This window comes from Pan paniscus, chromosome 4 (assembly GCF_029289425.2).
Source record: "Pan paniscus chromosome 4, NHGRI_mPanPan1-v2.0_pri, whole genome shotgun sequence".
Classification (NCBI taxonomy): Eukaryota; Metazoa; Chordata; class Mammalia; order Primates; family Hominidae; genus Pan; species Pan paniscus.
Window position 1 is genome coordinate 143,076,972 of NC_073253.2, and position 18,654 is coordinate 143,095,625.

An 18,654-nucleotide genomic window follows, 5' to 3' on the forward strand; every position below is an offset into this window, starting at 1 on the left:
CATCTGTGCTCTGCCATTTAATATCTGCAATCACATTTTCTAAGGCAGTGACTTCAGGATGTGAGAAAGATGAGGAAAGAAAAGGAATTGTGAGGGAAACCCTGTCTGAAATTACAGGATTCCTGATGTTTTTAAAACTTGGTCTATTCTGAGTCTTACCAAAGTCCCCTGACCCTGGTATAATCAAACATACCTTTGAGGAAAAAGCAAATGGAAACAACAGGGGATATTCAGACACATTTATTCAACAATGAGGCCAGTCAGGCCTTGCGGTGACCTGATCGGATTTCAAAACCTTGGTTCTCAGCAAGGCCCAGATTTTTGAATGAGGATAGAAGTCTGGCGTTTCCTGCAGTAGAGATTAAAAAAAATATATCAGCTTAAACTTCACTGATGAAAAAGTGACTATGGGAGAAAAACAGGGGGAAAAATAACAGCTTCATTTAAAGTTGGAGAGGTTTGAGATTTATAATCTTTTCTCTGTCTTTCATTCATTTATACTTTCACTTAGTCATTAATTCATCAAATATTTATTGATTACTGTTGAATACACTAAGGATACAACAGAAAGGAAAAATATCTGTCCTTACAGTTTTTACAGATCTCGTGGGGTGTTACAGTGAACCCCTGAAATTAAACTCAAAACTATTGTTGCATCTTTTGCTCCTGATGCCTCTGCCTTTGCCACCAGGTTTCCATCTCAGCTGATGCCTGAGCTATTGTTGGACCTTCTAATTGACTGACCTTTCATCTTAGAGCTCTGGGGATTCATATCTGTGAGGTCTCACAAAAGTAAATCACATATTTATTCCACATGATTCCTGCCAGTTCTAAACATCCTCCCCTCCAGATAAAACCTCTCTGTTCGCCCCACACTACCATTACCAAACTAGTTTTCTCTTCCCTAAACTAAATATCTCTAAATTTTATAATTGTTCCCTAGAAGACTGTTTCCAGGTCTTTAATTTTTCTAACCATTTTTTCTTTGAATGTACGGGCTTACAAAAATTCTTCTACTTCTCTATTACTGGAGGACATCTGACTTCCATATACTTTTTTTTCTTTTTTTTTTTTAAGACAGAGTCTCACTCTGTTGCCCAGGCTGGAGTGCAGTGGTGTGACCTTGGCTCACTGCAGCCTCCACCTCCCGGGTTCAAGTGATTCTCCTGCCTCAGCCTCCCAAGTAGCTGGGATTACAGGTGCATGCCACCATGCCTGGCTAATATTTGTATTTTTAGTAGAGACGGGGTTTTACCATGTTGGCCAGGCTGGTCTCAAACTCCTAACAAAAGTGATCCACCTGCCTGGGACTTCCAAAGTGCTGGGATTACAGGCATGAGCCACCATGCCCAGCCAAACTCTTTAAGATTTTTTAATGCTTTCTTGTCCCACAATCATTAACTGCTCATTAATACTGATTTCCAAATCAGTTAGCATACATAAGCACACACACCTAAACAGAATAAACAAGAGTTGCTATGCTGTTCACTCTAGTTTCATATATTCACTATCCACATAGAGCTATGTAAATGTAAATTAGTTTAGATAATATTAAATATTCAGCTGATCAGTTGTACTAGCCACATTTAAGTTAGTGTTAGCCACATTAAGGCTACTGTTTTGTGGCTAGTGGCTATGTATTAGACAGCATAAACATAGAACATTTCCATCATTATAGAAGGTTCTATTGGAAATGCAGGTTTATGGAAAAGAATTTGCCGGTACAGATTCCCTATGAAGACGTAGAAGGAATACAAAAAGTGTTTATTGAATATATTTGCCAAGCACATAATCACCAAAAAGACTGATTTGCAAGCCCTTGTTTGGTATTATCTACTTGTCTCAAACTAGGGTCAGCGTCTGGCTTTAGTTACTAGGTAATAAGTTTGGGACTTTTAATCAACAGTAAAAAAGGCAATGTCATACATTAGGAAATATGTTGTATTTGAGAAAGCAACATTTTGTCTCTAGACCTAAATTTTCTTACTGAGAAATATAGGAAGAGAGGTCATGTTTTCTAGCATACAAATGTGCCTCCCATATTTACATAGTTTTGAACAAATAGAAAGAATAAGCAGAAACTCGGAGGTTTCAGAGACTAAGCAGATAGGGTGTTCCAGCCCTCTACTAATATTTTTCTAATGTTTCACTGTAAATGTTGAGCAGCACTTGGAAATTTCCCAAGTCTCAAAGCTGTTGTTCTCTTGCTTTCTCCTCCCATTGGATGGAAATATGATGTTTGAGCTTAATGTCAAGAACATGGGTCATGAGAAAACTAACAGGTGGCTTCAAATTCTTTTTACAAGTCTTAATTATGGAAACAGATTTATTACAAAGTAGAATACCTAATGTTTTGGGTCTAAAACTTCAGGATATTAGACCTCTCATCCAGAGGTCCTATTTCCACAATACTTGCTAAACTCTGAGAATTTTCCGAAATGGTTTAAAACAGCCCAAGAAGAAGGTTTGCATTACAGAAAAGGGAATTTATGCAGTAGAATATAATGGAAATTTACACAGTCATTTGAGCCTGAGTCAAAGTCTTTAATATCAAGTCAATCTCAGAAAAACTAAAGTCACTCGTGGAATCCCTTTTATTTGCTTTGTTCATTCCACACCTTTATTTAACCTGGCATGCTCTTTTGATATTGCCAAAATTCAGAACTCTATTTAAATGGCATTCTATTCTTTCTTTTTTTCCTTTTTTTTAAGATGGAGTCTCACTCTTGTCACCCAGGTTGGAGTGCAGTGGCACAATCTCAGCTCACTGCAACCTCTGCCTCCCAGGTTCAAGCGATTCTTCTGCCTCAGCCTCCTGAGTAGCTGGGATTATAGGCGCTCGCCACCACGGGGTTTCACCATGTTGGCCAGGCTGGTCTCGAACTCCTGACCTCAGGTGATCCACCTGCATCGGCCTCCCAAAGTGCTGGGATTACAGGAGTGAGCCACTGCACCTGGCTGGCATTCTATTCTTTTCATGGATCCTTTCTTGGCCCCTTTTAATAAAAAATATGTATCTCTGCTTCACTCCTGTTGCACTTTATTTACACCTCATCTTCTGGCATTTGCCTCAAGTTATAAGAAGCCATCCTATACATGCTCATGATGTTTTCTTAGTCATAAGCACAAGTAAGACAGGGAATATTAGCATGATGCTTGACACATGCTAAGGTTTCAGTTGCTGAGTGAGATAGGAAATCTGTGTTGAATCTATTTCTCTGTATCACATCACCTACTTATGGTCACTGAGGAAATGAAGCTTTACTGAAACTGGCTTTCATATCCATAAGTAAAAATATATTTTTGGTTATATAATCTATACAATTTATATTTGCATAACTGAGGGCTTTAAAAAACACAATCATTGCAACCACTAATAATTTTTTTTAATTAAAGGTATTTTGTGTGTATAAGATTTATAAAAATCCAAGCTATCGACTATTTTGCTGTAAAAAATGTAGGCTTTTATCATACAAGTGACTTCTAAAAAATAATATTTAATGCTAAATATATAAAAGGGAGAATAAGAAAGAGATAACTGTTTTTGGAAAAAGTAAATAGTTTGCTTTTCTCAGGGCGAGATTCATATTATCAGTACACTTGAAGATAACTAACTTAAAATATATAGTTTAAAAGAAACTCAAGTTTGTACTCACCGATTTTCAAAACATAACACGCATTCATTGGGGTAAGTATTTCCATCAGTCCCACAGACAGGGTCATATATCTTGGTGCATCCATTAAGTTCATTGTAACATTTGGCCTAAAAATGGAATTAAACAGAATCATTTCCCATTATTCTCCATTCTCGAGTTCATAGCAAAATCTCTGAAATGGTTTTATTTCTCTGGGGAATAACTGTGATTGGGAGAATGATACTGTGTGTTGTAAGAGAAATAACTTACTATCTGGAGACAGAAAACCTTGTTTTAAGTCATGCCCCTGCTATTTCTAAGCCGTGTGACATTAGTAAGTCCTATGGCCCTTCTGAAACTCAGTCAGTTCATCTGCAAAACGGTGATGATATTACCATTTCCCACCTATCTCATAGTGTTGTTGTGAGGTTTACACGGATGGGCGAGATAATGTTCAAGTTTGCAATTACTGCGGGTGCCGGCATCTCTCAGGTTGGCCACATCTTGGGGCACGTTCTTCCTTGTACACTGTAGTCCACACACACTGGTCTTCTATTAGGCACTTAAAGGCACTAGGCATCGTCCAGTGTTGGAAGTCTTTGCATTCTACTCCAGTAAGAGTTTATAATCATCAAATGATTGTCATTGTCCTAGACATTGTTCTAGTGCTTTTTATATATTTTTTCTGTTTAAACCTCCTAACTATCCTGTGAACTAACTATTATATTCTTCTTCAGGTGAAGATAATGAGGCACAAAGCAATAAAATTAGCCAAGGCCACCCAGCTAAGGAATTCCTAAATTCAGAATTCAAACCTAGTCAGAGTTCCGGAGCTTTAGCCCTTAACTACTTTATTCTACTACATCTCCCCACCAGTTTTGTTTTACTAACACTCATTTTTTTTTTTTGGCTCAAAATAACCCCTCAGTTACTTCGGAGCACCCTCCCTGATTTTTCTAACTAGGCTAAGTTCCTAACGGCAGCAGAACTTTTTCATAACACTTATCACAAATGTAATACTGCATTCATTCATGAACTTTTGGTCTATCAGCTGTCTCCGACTAGATATAAATGTACTGAGAACAGGGACACTTCTTCCTCTGGTCTCCAAATTTACTGAAATTACCTCTTAAACAAAAAAATATGAAAAGGCTAGAGTTAGAATATTTTTCTAGAAGGAGAACCTAGTTTATTATTTTCTGTCATTCATTATAAATTAGAGCCACACCTTGGTGATTGGGAGAGCTGCATGCCAACATGGTCAAACTGGCTGTAAGGAGGAAGGGCTACTTGGAGTGAAGTTGAGAAGGCTTCCACCCCAAATACTGGTCTACAGCTATTACTAGTCTATATAAAAACCCCTTCACAGCAAGCACTGTAGGACTATATGGAACTTGCTTATACATCAGTGAAATTGTCCTTCAATATACGCCTGTGGGTTGGAACTACTATTACCATTTGCATTTCTCACGTTAACCCTCCCTAGCATTCATACTCCTCTTAACTTCAGGCTAAACTGAAAGGTGACAGCAAGGCTGCATTTTTGTTGGATCAAACTGTTCCAGTCTGAGAAATAAGAAATTACAAATATCTCTTTACCTCTCTTCCCAGGGAGTCAGCTCCAGTGTTACCTAGAAATAAATCAGATATGGTAAGTTGGGTCCTAAATGAAAGAAGTCAGATCTATTCTTCATCAGAATTCTCTGCTTTCATTGCAGATTGTGACTTCTTTACTAGGCTCTTTCATTCCCCACCCTTTCTGATTTCTATAATCTTCCAAAAGTATCTGACTGATTTTCCTGTACCCCTTCCTTGGCGAAACCTTAAAAAGTTTGAGTAAAACTTTGATTATGACCAAAGTATCTCGATTTGATGTTTTAGGAAGTTGATCTATTTCCTTGAAAATAGAAATTATGCACTTACTGCTGGAAATGAATCAGGCACTGAGCAAATTATCTTTTGAATACTCACAAACATTCTCAAAACCAGTTACTAGATCTTTAATCTCACAATTAGTGAAGTATAATTTTTATCTCAGTTTACAGATGAAAGTATGGAGAGTTTTTATAACTAGCTGTGAAACAGTTATCATAAGCAGTAACCAGGTCTTCTGATACAAAGTTAGCTTTTTCAATTACATTTAAATTCCCTTTTGTAAGTATTGTTGAAAAAATAGAGTTCTTTTGCCAACTCACTATCAGTTCCCAAAGAGCTATTTCCAACAATTGCATCATATGGACTATGGGTCTAACTCACATTCGTTGAATTTACAGGTAGTCAAAATAGCTAATCTCTATTCCCCCAGAAAATAGCAGAGGTTTTGCTGACAACATATAGGAAATGATAACTGTGGATAAGTTCATGGAAGGGAAGGGGAACTAATATGATAGCAATCAAATAAGGAAACATTCCTGAAAATTAATTTTAATATCATCAATCTTTGAGGTGATCTGAGCAAAGAGGTAGTTCTTTGTATCTAAATGTAATGAAAATTAGGGAGGTATCTATGAGCTTGGAGAATTTCCCCTGGGATAGTCAGAACTTGATGTTGTTGGGGGCCCACTGGCTTTTAGAATCTAGTTGAGTCTAAAAACTGAAGAGCAGGTGCTCATCACAGGCATCTATTTGTATTAATTAACATGCATGAGGAGGGGGAAAGGGAACACTGACTTCTGCCATAAATATTCAGCAAATACAACAAACAATATTCTTCCTCTTCTTAGCAAAGTGCTGATTTGGCTCTCCACAGGATCCTTCACTACATGAGAGGTGAAGTTGAAAATGTTAACCATTTCCAGTGATAAAAAGGAAACTGATCTTGGCTCTGCGGGTTCAGAGTTGTCTGTCAACATCGTCAAGATGCAGTTGGAGGTATATGTGCACCATCTATTCAAGCAGAATATTTTCTTTCAAAACATTCAAAATGTGTAATGTAAATACACAAAATGCAATTTTTGTATTTCCAGATACTAATAAGAAATACCAGGAATTGAAAATAAAAAATTCACTTTATATCACATATATTAGCTATTCAGGGATAAATCTGACAAACTATATATGATTCAAGTACACTGAAACCTATACAATAAAAAAATAAATTTTTAATCAGTCAAATTATGCCTTTTATACTGAATAACTGGAAGCCATTTTATCTATTTTATGCAATCCCATGAGAATTTAAAATCTGTAATTTGGCCTTACACATTTACAGAATTAGAAGTATACTTAAAGTTAAAATATTTTTGCCCTTTTTTCTCTACCATATCCCAACAAAGGGTCAGCCACATCAATAGAGGAAAACCATTTTATTTCTGGGAAGTTCTTACTAGTAGAATTGTTTTGCTTATAGTAGGTTAAAAATTCCTCTTAAAAAATAATTCTTACCTGTTGATTTTATTTCATCTCATTAGGTCCAAAACATCTCTCGAAGACTAGAATACATCAAAAGTCTAGAAGATAATGTGCTTCACAAAGCAACAGGTCAAAACAGTTTTATTTAAATTTGAAAAATATGCAAAAACACTTACCAGTTAGACTCAACAGGGCCAAGGCACTGAGAAGAAAGATGCCTGTTACCTTCATGGCTGAAGTTCTGCGTCCAGAGGTCAGTTGAAAACTGCACCGCACTTACCACGTCTCTTCAGAAGCCTGGGACTGGAAGGGTCATATGGCAGATGGCAGCAAGGCCCCACCTACTGGGCTATATCACAGATCTCCCTGGTTATTGATTGACTCTGTGTCGTAGCCTGGCCTCCAGGTTCTGGGAATGTCACCTGTGTAAGAAAGGTGAAAGGAGCCAGGTGGGCCTGAAACATGCAAGGCAAAGATTCTGTCAGGAAAATAGTTCTAGTGGTTAGTTTGATCCCTAGCTCCCTCTATGGTTGTGGGAAAGTCATTCCCTTCTCAAGCCTGTTTTCTCACCTGTAAGGTGAACTCAAAGATCCCTTCTACTCTGTAGTTCTGGATAGATGAGCAGGTATGGATAGCTACTAGAAAGAATTTTATTCCAAGTAGGGTAAAACCTCTCCATTCTTTCTTCCTTTCCTCCACTCTTCCTTTCTTATTCTTCTTTCTCTTTTCTCTATTTTTCCCTCACTCATTCACAAAACCTAAAGTAGCTGATGGAGTGGCAGATGAGAGGGAAAGAGAAAGCAAGAGAGAGAGAGGATTCAGTTCCCTAAAGCATGTATTCTGGAGCTAGAGGGTGCTTGTTGGAGCCACTTTTGCTGTGCTTCTGTGTATTCATCTGGAAATTAAAATAATAACAACACCTAACTCAAAGGGTTACTCTTTCATCTGAGAATATGTGCTGGGTAAAAGAGAATATGTGCTGGATATCTACCATGTGTTATTAGAAGAGAATTCTCCATCCTCTCTCATGTTTTGGTGTGTCTTATGAGTAGAGGTACTGATAACCTTTGTTTCAGACTATCTTTTTAAGGGTGTTTATATAACAAACGACCTTAGAAAATACGTAATGTCTCCCTCTGCACCAAAAGGCAGGTTTGTTTACTGTTTAGTGTAATAAAGTTAATATCTCCTTCTAGGGCAAAGACCATGTTAATTGCCCTTTACAAAAGATTTCGGGTTTTTAAAAGCTTGGTCTTTCTTTCCTTTAACACACTGTACTTTCCCTGCAACTATCACTTGATGCCCCTTACATTGGCCTGTGGAAATTGGGGCTTGGGAAACCAGAACAAATTCCAATACTCTGGCTGTTGCTATGGAATAATTAAGTCCCTTTTCTCTGAGCCAGGAGTCTGTGCCTTCTGCCAGAAACCATTATAATGTGGCAGGCTAACTTCTTAGCTTCCAAGTAGGATAAAATCTCAAACCCTTCCCAAGTCATGACAAGAACTGTATTTATCTCTTGAGACAGATCAGTAAATAAAAATAACAATCTCTGTCTTCATGGAGCTTCCATTGCCTTTTTGTTGAGGGAGGCAAGTGACAAAAAATAACAAGTGATTATAAAATATATCAGATAAATATTATGGAGAAAAGGACAAGAAGGATAAGGGTGCTGGAGGGTTAAGGAGATATGTATCATAGCGTAATCGGAGAAGGTCTTGCTTTTCAGGTGATATCACACAGAGACATGAAGGAAATGAGGATTTGAACTATGCATTTATTCCAAGGATGTGCATTCCAGACAGAGAGAATAGTAAGCGCAAAGGTTCTGAGGCTGACGCTGGTTTGACATGTTTGAGAAACATCCAGGAGGACACTCTGGCTTGAGCAAAGTGATAGAGGGCAAAATGGGAGATGAAATAATGGAAGCAGTGAGGGTCTAAATCTAGTGCAGTCTAGAGTAAGGACTTTGGTTTTTATCAAAGGGAAGCTTTGGAAGTGTTTAGTTCTTGACATCACTATTTGGATGTTTTACAGCTACCTCAAATCTAATGTGTTCCATACTACTATTTTGATCTTTCACCACAATATTTTTGTCTCTATTCTCCCTACAGCTTCTTTTCTTTCCAGTAGATCACTCAAGCCCAAACCTCGTTGTTCTCTCTGATATTTCCCTTTCCCCTTTCTATGCATCTTCTTCCACACTTAATTTGCTACCAAGTTCTCTTCTTGGATTCGTGTTCAAAATAACCTCAATCCTGGACACTTCTCATTAGCTTCCACTGTCATATCTAAGATAATGCCATCCTTTCCCCCTGGGTTTCTGCATTTCCTGCAAAGAGTTTCTCAGTATTTGTTGTTATTTCTTCCTTAAAGCTGCTGCCCATAGAACGGTCAAGGGATCTTTATGGACTGCAAATTTGATCATGTCTCTGTCCAGTTTCTCATTGTTCAGAATGCTCAGGAAGAATTTAGGTTCTGCATGACTTGGCTCCTTTCTATCTTTATTCCCCAAGAGATTCTTCCTTGCTCAATCTGGTCATTTCCTTGCTACGTTGGTCATTTCTCTGTTACCCTTTACTAGGACCAACAAAACAAAATAATACAAAACAGCTTTTCACCTTCTAAGGTTAAAAGGTTAAGTGGTATTTTCTCAAGAAGCCATTCTTTCTGGGTCTTCCTTTACTTCTTTCTGCATCTAGATTATTCCCTCCTATTGTATGATCTCATAAAACCCTTCATTGCACTTAAAATAATTCCAACTCTATAGCTATTCATACGATTATTATGTAATATCTTTATTTTTAGGGAGCAAATACAGTTGCTTTATTTATTGTAGCACCTAACAAAGTGTCTGGAAAATAGTTGATACTAAATAAATATTTGCTAAAAACATAAATTAAGTGGTAAATGTATATATTTCTGAAGACCAAGGTTTATGCCTTGTTCACTTCTGTGTCTCCAGTGCCTCCGGTTGAGTAGCCATTCATTGGTTCATCATTTGGCCTTTTATTCATTCAACTATTAATATATTCAAATATTCATCAAGTCCTTACTATACAAAAATTTTTGGCTGAGTGCTAGGGACATGGATATTATGTCTGCCCTCATGGAGTTTAGTCTTAGCATTGATAGATATTGGTTAGATCATATTTGATTTGATTTGAGATGAAAATATATTGGTTCTTTTCATCTCAAATCATTATATAAATAGTAGTTTTGTGACCCGTAAGAAACTTCCAATAACCACTGTTAAGGAAGGTTCATATATGAGAAAAGGATTTTTTTCTTGGGTTTCACAAGCAGTGTGGGGAGAAGGGAATTGGCTGGGATCTGGTCACAGAAACTCATTAGATAATAATAGCAGCAGTAATAACTTTAGATTTAGGCCTGCCTGATGCCAAAGCCTGGACTTTTTTCACCAAACAGTGCTTTTTAAACATTTTGACTGTGAACCTAAAGTAAAAATTTTGAGTTATGGCCTAGCATATGCATTATATGTAGATATGTGAGCAGACAAATACAGTTGTTAAAAAATAAAACATAGTCTTATTATATGTGAGGACTCTTGATAGATTTTTTTATTCTATTCCATCTCAGTTTGCCAATCCTAATCTGTGATTAGAAAAAACATTTCACTACAGAAACATATCCTATGGACCCTAGACAATCTTGTTTTTTAAATCACTACAATAATAAGATGAATTCTAGTTAAAAACTGGCCCTAAATTTGTGATAGGGAATGGCCCTTTGCAGACAACAAGTTAAAGAGGATTAAAAAAACCCATGGAGAAAGGGGCCTGTCTCCAATTATAAATCTGCCATTTCAACTATGACATGAGTGGGCAAAACTGTTTTCTCAACTACAAAAATACACATCATACAGTGTTCATTTGGTGTGAGAATAAACCAAGAAACCATAAGTAAATATTGTGCAAAAATATTATTCCTCACATGTCCAGGAATTATAATTGCTAGCTAGTAATAATATCACCCTCCTTCCGTGAATTAGAACAATAGAAAATATACTGAGGCCTCATACGATCAATTCTTGACAGAATAAATATTGTTTGCCCTGGGAGATGAGGAGTGCATTGACCAGAGAAATCCTGCCACCGTGCTAGACTATTAGTCATATGGAATGTGTTTACATTGCTCAACCTTGTGTACATTTTTTCCTTTTCTTCTTTACTGCTCTGAGTACATATTTATGCATGTCTATCTTTGGGAACTCAAGCAAACATATTATGACCTACTCCCCTCTGATTCAAGGACTAATTATTCACCTGAGTAAAGAGTGATGACAAAACTCAAGAGAACTGCTCTAATGGATGTTGATAATACATGCTGGAATGGGGATATTGGGCTGGCACCTGTTGATTTTCACATTCTGTGCCCAAAGTTTAACTAGTAAGAAAAAAATGACAGAAACTAGAGATATACAGCTTATTATATTTAGAGACCTCCTTGACATTTGGAGACCTCCTTGACCTAGCTGCAACTTAATTCTTCAACTTTTATTTTTCATTATTTAGGGAACTTCATGGCTTTTCATAAATGACCTCTTGTTTTTATTCCGCTGCTTGTTCTCCAAATAGGTTGCATGTGTACCTATTTGCTGTACCCATCCTCTACAGCTTGGGTAAAATGTCTGTGGTACTTGATGCAATTAGGAAAGATTTACTCACTTTCCTTTGCCTCTCATAGCAGTTTGTAAAGCTATCACTTAATAATTACATTGATTACATCCTCCTCATCATCATTATCACTATAGCCACTACTAATATTTTTCAAAAGCTTCTATTCATCAGTCACTGCAGTATTTTATTTTCATCATTTTAATCCTGATATCATTGTTATTTCTCTTTTATAAGAAAGGAAACTGAAGCACAGAGATTTCAGTTTTCTTGTTCCTGGTAACAGATTAACAGATATGGTATTTACTGATTTGTGTGCGTGTGTGTGTGTGTGTGTGTACAAACTTAATGTCATGGTTAGAACATTGGATTAAACTCCAAGAGACCAGGATTCTTAATTTAATACTGCCACAAAGAAAGGGTTGCCCCCTCATCTATGTAAACCCTGCACTTAAGCGTCTCTGTTATAGCACATTAAACTGGAAATTCTAATTTTTCATTTTTCTTATTTGTCTCCTTTACTAAACTCCTGGATGTCATGACCTTTTATCTACACAGTCAAGTACACTGTTAGATCCAGTGGCACCTGATAATATGTGCGAAATCCATGCCTTCTAAGCATTTGTGGGCATAGTAGACTTCAATAAGATTGCAAAGAATTGCATCACACACTAGGCAACAAAATATTTTAAAAACATGTCAGACTTTATAACTACTCTTAACTGGAAGTTTTTCTTGGTCATTTCCCGCCAAGCAGTAGCCAAACTTACAAATGTTTGTTACTCCATCTTCATTCTCTTTTCTACTCTCTCCAGCCAGGAATGAAACAACCAGTTTCTTTCCTTGTCTAGAACAGAAACAGATGACACCTTGGCTCTGGAGATACCATATCTAACAAGTTCTTTTCAGGATATTTTCCCAAAAAAGACAGTTCTTTCCCTAAAATAAATTCTGGTGCCAGCTGTAAAGATAATAACATTTCCAGCATGTGATTTAATGATTGAAAGTCTAATCTTTGCAGAATGACAGACCTCAGTTCAAACCTATGTGTAACTTTGAGCTAAACTTCATATTTATGACCCTCAATTTTCACAATTTTTCCTCTAAATACCCTCAGGCTGGATGGGGTTTAAAATTCAAATTTTTTTGTAAATTTTTAAAAAGTTATATGATGCAGTTCAGAAAGCCCAGTGGTGCCTGGCACAGCACCCTTTAATCAAATACACCAATAATTCTTCGGCAAAATGTATCATGTAGAGAAAATAATTATCCTTAAATCATCTCTTGACCGATTTTGCTGTCAAATGAGTTACAAAATGAAACAAAAGAAAAACTTCGGAAACAAAACAAAAACAAAACAAACCCCTCTATGGGGTTTGAAATGATGAATTAGGGACTGTGGACCTGTAGATACTTCACAGAGTTGTTATGAGGAATTAAGAGGATAATGCCTTTGCATAAGGCTCATAGCTCACACCAGGACAACAAGGGGTTAATAAGTTCCTGTGCCTACTGCTACTATTGCTGCCATATGGTGGCTCATGTCAAATTTGGGATCAAATACCTGCCCTTTCTCTTTCCTTATATTGGTGTAATCTTTCCTTATTGTATGTTCAATTTATAGGAAACTTCTGAAACTGCTCTTACATTAACTTCTTTTCTTTCTTTCTTTCTTTCTTTCTTTCTTTCTTTCTTCTTTCTTTCTTTCTCTTTCTTTCTTTCTTTCTTCTTTTTTGAGATGGAGTCTCACTCTGTCGCCTGGGCTGGAGTGCAGTGGCATGATCTCGGCTTACTGCAACCTCTGTCTTCCGGGTTCAAGTGATTCTCCTGCCTCAGCCTCCTGAGTAGCTGGGACTACAGGCAAGCACCGTGGCACCTGGCTAATTTTTGTATTTTTAGTGGAGAGGGGGTTTTACCATGTTGGCCAGGCTGGTCTCGAACTCCTGACCTCAGGTCATCCACCCGCCTCGGCCCCACAAAGTGCTGGGATTACAGGCATGAGCCACTGTGCCCAGCCACATTAACTTTTCTTACAGGGACAAGCCATCCGTGTTGGAGGCCACCTGTCTTGGACCCACAAGAGTTTTATGAATGCCTCCCATCAGCTCTTTTCACTGATAGACCTCTAAGTCTCGTTTTCCAGAAGCTTTGCTCTTCTCTCAATCTGGCACTGATCCCCTACAGCAATCATTAACTAAATGTTCAAACATAAGACAAGGAAGCATCCAGTTGAGAAACGTGTTTACTGGAAGAAAAAACAAATGTTTCTTGTAACGTATGAAAATCAAAGAAGAATTCTGTAGCTAAAGGTAGTAGTGTATATCTGGGGACAAAAGGTCAATTAATGAATAACCACATTTCAGATAAGGAAATATAGAATGCTGTGGAACAACTATAGCAAGAGGGAGAGTGTATGAAGATCATAAAAACAGTTTCAGTAGATTCTGGCTTCTGGTCCCATACTCTTAACCAAACCTCTTATGTCTTATTAATGAATTTATTCTTGCCAATTCATATGATCTTTTTTACTTTTTCTCACTTTTCTAGATGTGTTGTATATGTCTCCAGACTCTAGTTGTCTTCACTGTACTGTGAAACATTTCCACATAATGCCCTGATATGATTTCAAACTTTTATACTTTATAAAACATATCTGATTATTTTTTAACAATTCTCCTTTCCCAAATTTCTCCAGTTCTCTTGAGAGCATAGCCATTATTTCAAATCTTTGGTTTACAGTCTCCTGGGATCTTGTTCTTTGCTTTTCCATGGCTCTTGATCTAATCCATCATCAACTTTCCTAATTCATCTTTCATCTACATTCATCTTTCTATTCATCTTCCATCACTCTAGGCCTACAGTATTCCCCCACGGTTCCCCATGGTCTCTCCTACTTGCTATAGGCTATCCATCTCATGGTCCTGAAGAGGGAGAGGACCTGGATTGATGACTTGATCTGCCTCTCACCAACACTGTGATCCCTGTCTCCTCTTTCCCTCACCAGCCTCCTATTTCCCCTAACAAAGTCACTGGATTAGGCTGCTGTCATACTGCTAATAAAGACATACCCAAGACTGCGTATTTTATAAAGGAAAGAGGTTTAATTGACTCACAGTTCCACATGGCTGGGGAGGCCTCAGGAAACTTACAATCATGGCAGAAGGAGAAGCAAACACATCCTTCTTCACATGGCAGCAGCAAGGAGAAGTACTGAGCAAAAGGGAGAAAAGTCCCTTATAAAACTATCAGACCTTGTGAGAACTTATTCACTGTCACAAGAACAGCATGAGGGTAACCGCACCCATGATTCAGTTACCTCCCCACCGGGTCCCTCCCATGACACATAGGGATTATGGGAACTACAATTCAAGATGAGACTTAGGTGGGGACACAGTCAAATCATATCAGTCATCAAACCACGTTAAACCTACTTGACTCTATCTCCATATTTGTTTTGCTGATTCTTCCTCCATTCAGATGATTATCAACTTGTTGAAGTTGCCTAACTGTTCATTGCATCCTGCTATTTTAAAAATATGAAGGTATTTTAGGATAGTTTTAGATTTGTCAAAAAATTGTAAAGTTTGTCCAGAAAATGTATGGGTATCCCTAACCCAGTTTTCCCTATTCTTAACATTTTACATTACCTGGGTACATTTTTCAAAACTACAAAACAAACATTGGCATATTACCATTAATTAAACACTGTACTTCATTGTGATTTCAGTAGTTTTTCCACTAGTATTCTTTTCCTGTTCCAGGATCTCATCTAGGATATAACATCACATTTAGTGATTGTGTTTCCTTAGTCTCTTCTGATCTGTGACAGAACAGACTAAGAAAACACAACCATTAAATGTGGGAAAAAATAACTGATTGTCCTTAGTCTCTTCTGTCACAGATTAGAAAATATTAAGGAAAATCAGTTATTCCTCGTTTTTCATTACCTGGGCAAGTTTTGAGGAGTAGTCAGGTATTTTTTCAAATATCCCTCAATTTTTAAAAAATGTTTTTCTCATGAGTAGACTGGAGTTAGGGATTTGGGGAAAGAACCTCTAAATTAAAGAGATCAGATACCTTTCTCATCAGATATTATGGATACATGCTATTAATATGACATCACCCGTGATGCTAAACTTTATCATCTGGTCCAGGTGGTGTTTCTCAACTATAAAACTAATTTTGACCCCCTTTTCATAGCCCATTATTTGGAAGAAAGCCAGTAAGTGCAGCCCACATTGGGGAATGAGGAGTTAAGCTTCAACTCTTTGAGAACACAGTATCTCCATAAACCATTTCAAATTCCTCTATAAGGAACATATGTCTCTTTCTCTTTATTGATATATTCGTGTACTTAGTAAAGGATTTATATCAGTATAAATATTGAGATAGATAAGTACAAAGTCTCATGAATATGTATTTAATATTTTGGTTATAATTCAATAATACACTATTTATTTTGGTGGTCAAATTGTTCCAGGTTTGGTCATTCCATTGGGTGAGCTTTCAGACTGGCTCCTATAGCACTTTGACATACTTTTATTTTGTGTTTGTTTTGTTTGTTGAAAATTTTGTTTTTGGGCACTATGAGATGCTCAACTCTCTCTCTCTCTCTCTCTCTCTCTCTATATATATATATAATATACATGTTTTAAGAAAACATTTAAAAATTGTTATATATTTTAAGGTGTACAACATGTTTTTATATACATAGTTAAACGACTACTACAGTCAAGCTAATTAACACATTCATCATCTCACATTGTTATCTTTTTTAAAAAATGATAAGAACGCTTAACATCTGTCTACTCTCTTAGAAAATTTCTGGTATACAATGAAATATTATTAATTATAGTCCTCAGGCTGTATGTTAGATATTCAGACTTTTTTTTTTTTTTTTTTTTTTTTTGTTGGAGACGGAGTTCTGCTCTGTCGCCCAGTCTGGAGTGCACTGGTGCAACCTTGGCTTGCTGCAACCTCCGCCTCTTGGGTTCATGAGATTTTCCTGCCTTAACCTCCCGAGTAGCTGGGATTACAGGCACCCGCCACAATGCCTGGCTAATTTTTGTATTTTTAGTAGAGATGGGGCTTCACCATGTTGGCCAGACTGGTCTTAAACTCCTGACCTTGTGATCCACCTTCCTCGGCCTCCCAAAGTACTGGAATTACAGGCATGGGTCACCGTGCCTGGCCGATATCTAGACTTTTTCATCTGTATAACTTTGTACCCTTTGGCCTCCCTATTCCCAGTTTAATCCTGCAACTACCTTACTTAAAATTCCTTTTTGCAATTATGATAAAATGCAAATCCCTAGCATTGCATAAGAGATCCTTTGTGATTTACTCCTTACTTATGAACAAATTCATCTGTATCTCAGTTTAAATTTCAGCTATTCTGAGAAGACTTCTTTTATCAGCTGCCCCTTCCCATTAAAACATGGGTTTAGAAATCTTTCTATGTATTTCCGTAGTGTGCTGACCACATGGTAGCAGACTCTGAATAAACTATATTGAATGAATAATATTGTGATCTTCACAATGGCAATTAACCACAGTGTCTTCATTTGTAAAACAAATGTGATGGCTTTTTAGACATTAATAGTTTGGATGCAATGAAATAAGTTTTTGAAAATGCTATGTGAATTGTTATCAATTCACAGATATAAATTATGTTAGAAAATCGGGGTGAGAAAGGAAACAAATTACATTAATTTGAATCAACTCTCCCCCACGCCTCTCCAACGCAAAGCTCAAGACAAGTAGTTTACTTGGCAGCAAGCAGGAGTAGGAAACCAACTGTAAGTCAGGAAAAGGAGAAAAAGGGGTGCATCATTGTTCTGATTACATCGTGAGCAACTTGGGCTTCTTTTACACAGGGAAACTTGCTATTTCTTTTACTGTTGTGAACAGTGGACTTAACATTCAATGCATGCAGGAGTGGATACGAGCAGTAAAGAAGACCTCAAGCTTATAGAAAACCTTTTTATATGTCTAACATCCCTTAAGTATCTACTGAGTATGAGGAGAATGTGAAAGTGAATGAGATATGGCCTTTCCCCAAGTTTTGTTGCTTAAATGAAGCATATGCAGTCAGAGAATAAGGAGGAAAACCAAATTCTACAAACCAGATTGGAAAGGGTCTTGCTTGAATATCAGGCTACAAAATTTGGGCTTCACTTAACATATAAAGGACACATAGCGAAGATATTTAAGCAGGAGAGTTAAGAGTTACCTGATCAAAGCTGTATTTTAGGAATATTGTTTTGGTGGGGATTTGAATGGATTACAATTGGGAGGGAACATTGGTAGGTGACAAATAATTTGATGTTAACTATTGGGAGCCTGAACTGGGAGGACAGAATGGAGCATTTCAGGGTATTTCAATGTAAATGAGAAAATAGAGTGGTCAGGGCTCAGAATCTCTGAAGCCGACTAAGGATGAATGATTTGGAGGCTATATGCCACCCAGTTGTCTCCTTTTATATTTGATAAGGAGCCAGAGGTCATCGTTAACTTTAATTTTTTTCCAGACATATTTTCATATAGCCCTTTAAATTAGATCTGCTGAACATCTGAGTCTTTTTCAAAGTTCCATCAAAGTTCACAGTGGAAGGGTTTTAGGATACATCTGTATGGTATTTCCTTGTGGAACAAGGAGCTACTTTGTAGGCTCTAGCATGCAAAGATTTTGTTTTGTTTTTGTTTTTTTTGAGTTGTGTATTTGTTTACGAGTTTATATCCCCCTAATAAATGTAATGCTTCTTTAGGGCGGCAATTTGGTTTTATATATCTTTATGGCTGCTACAGAAGCTAGCATAGTACTTATCACAAAGTACTTTAAAAAGGCTTATTTTCATTGAATGAATAGTATGTTCACTTATGATTAAAAATGGGCAAATTCTGTTCTAGGAAAAATGCAATGTGTAGGGTTTGCCAAATGTCTTTCAGGAAAGAGACAGATTTTAGACAGTGAGAAAGACTTTATCATTCCCAAACAGAGTGTTTACCCAATAAGCTGCATTCGTTCTAGG

The 18,654-nt window shown here is 37.1% G+C and overlaps 1 protein-coding gene across 2 annotated transcripts; it reads right to left on the reverse strand.

Annotated features, from left to right (window-relative positions):
- Positions 1–224: 224 nt before the first annotated feature.
- SPINK1 (serine peptidase inhibitor Kazal type 1) lies at positions 225–14,833 on the reverse strand. 2 transcript variants are annotated; one of them, XM_003829065.6, is made up of 5 exons: positions 14,773–14,833; positions 7,163–7,408; positions 5,235–5,266; positions 3,657–3,763; positions 225–349 (listed from the first exon to the last, which is right to left on the reverse strand). In XM_003829065.6, the coding sequence occupies exons 2-5, from the start codon at positions 7,215–7,217 to the stop codon at positions 304–306; spliced, it is 240 nt and encodes a 79-aa protein (XP_003829113.1). In that variant the 5' UTR covers positions 7,218–7,408; positions 14,773–14,833; the 3' UTR covers positions 225–303. The 2 variants fall into 2 exon arrangements, with proteins under 2 accessions (XP_003829113.1, XP_063460738.1); XM_063604668.1 differs by having other exon boundaries at positions 7,163–7,441.
- Positions 14,834–18,654: the final 3,821 nt, after the last annotated feature.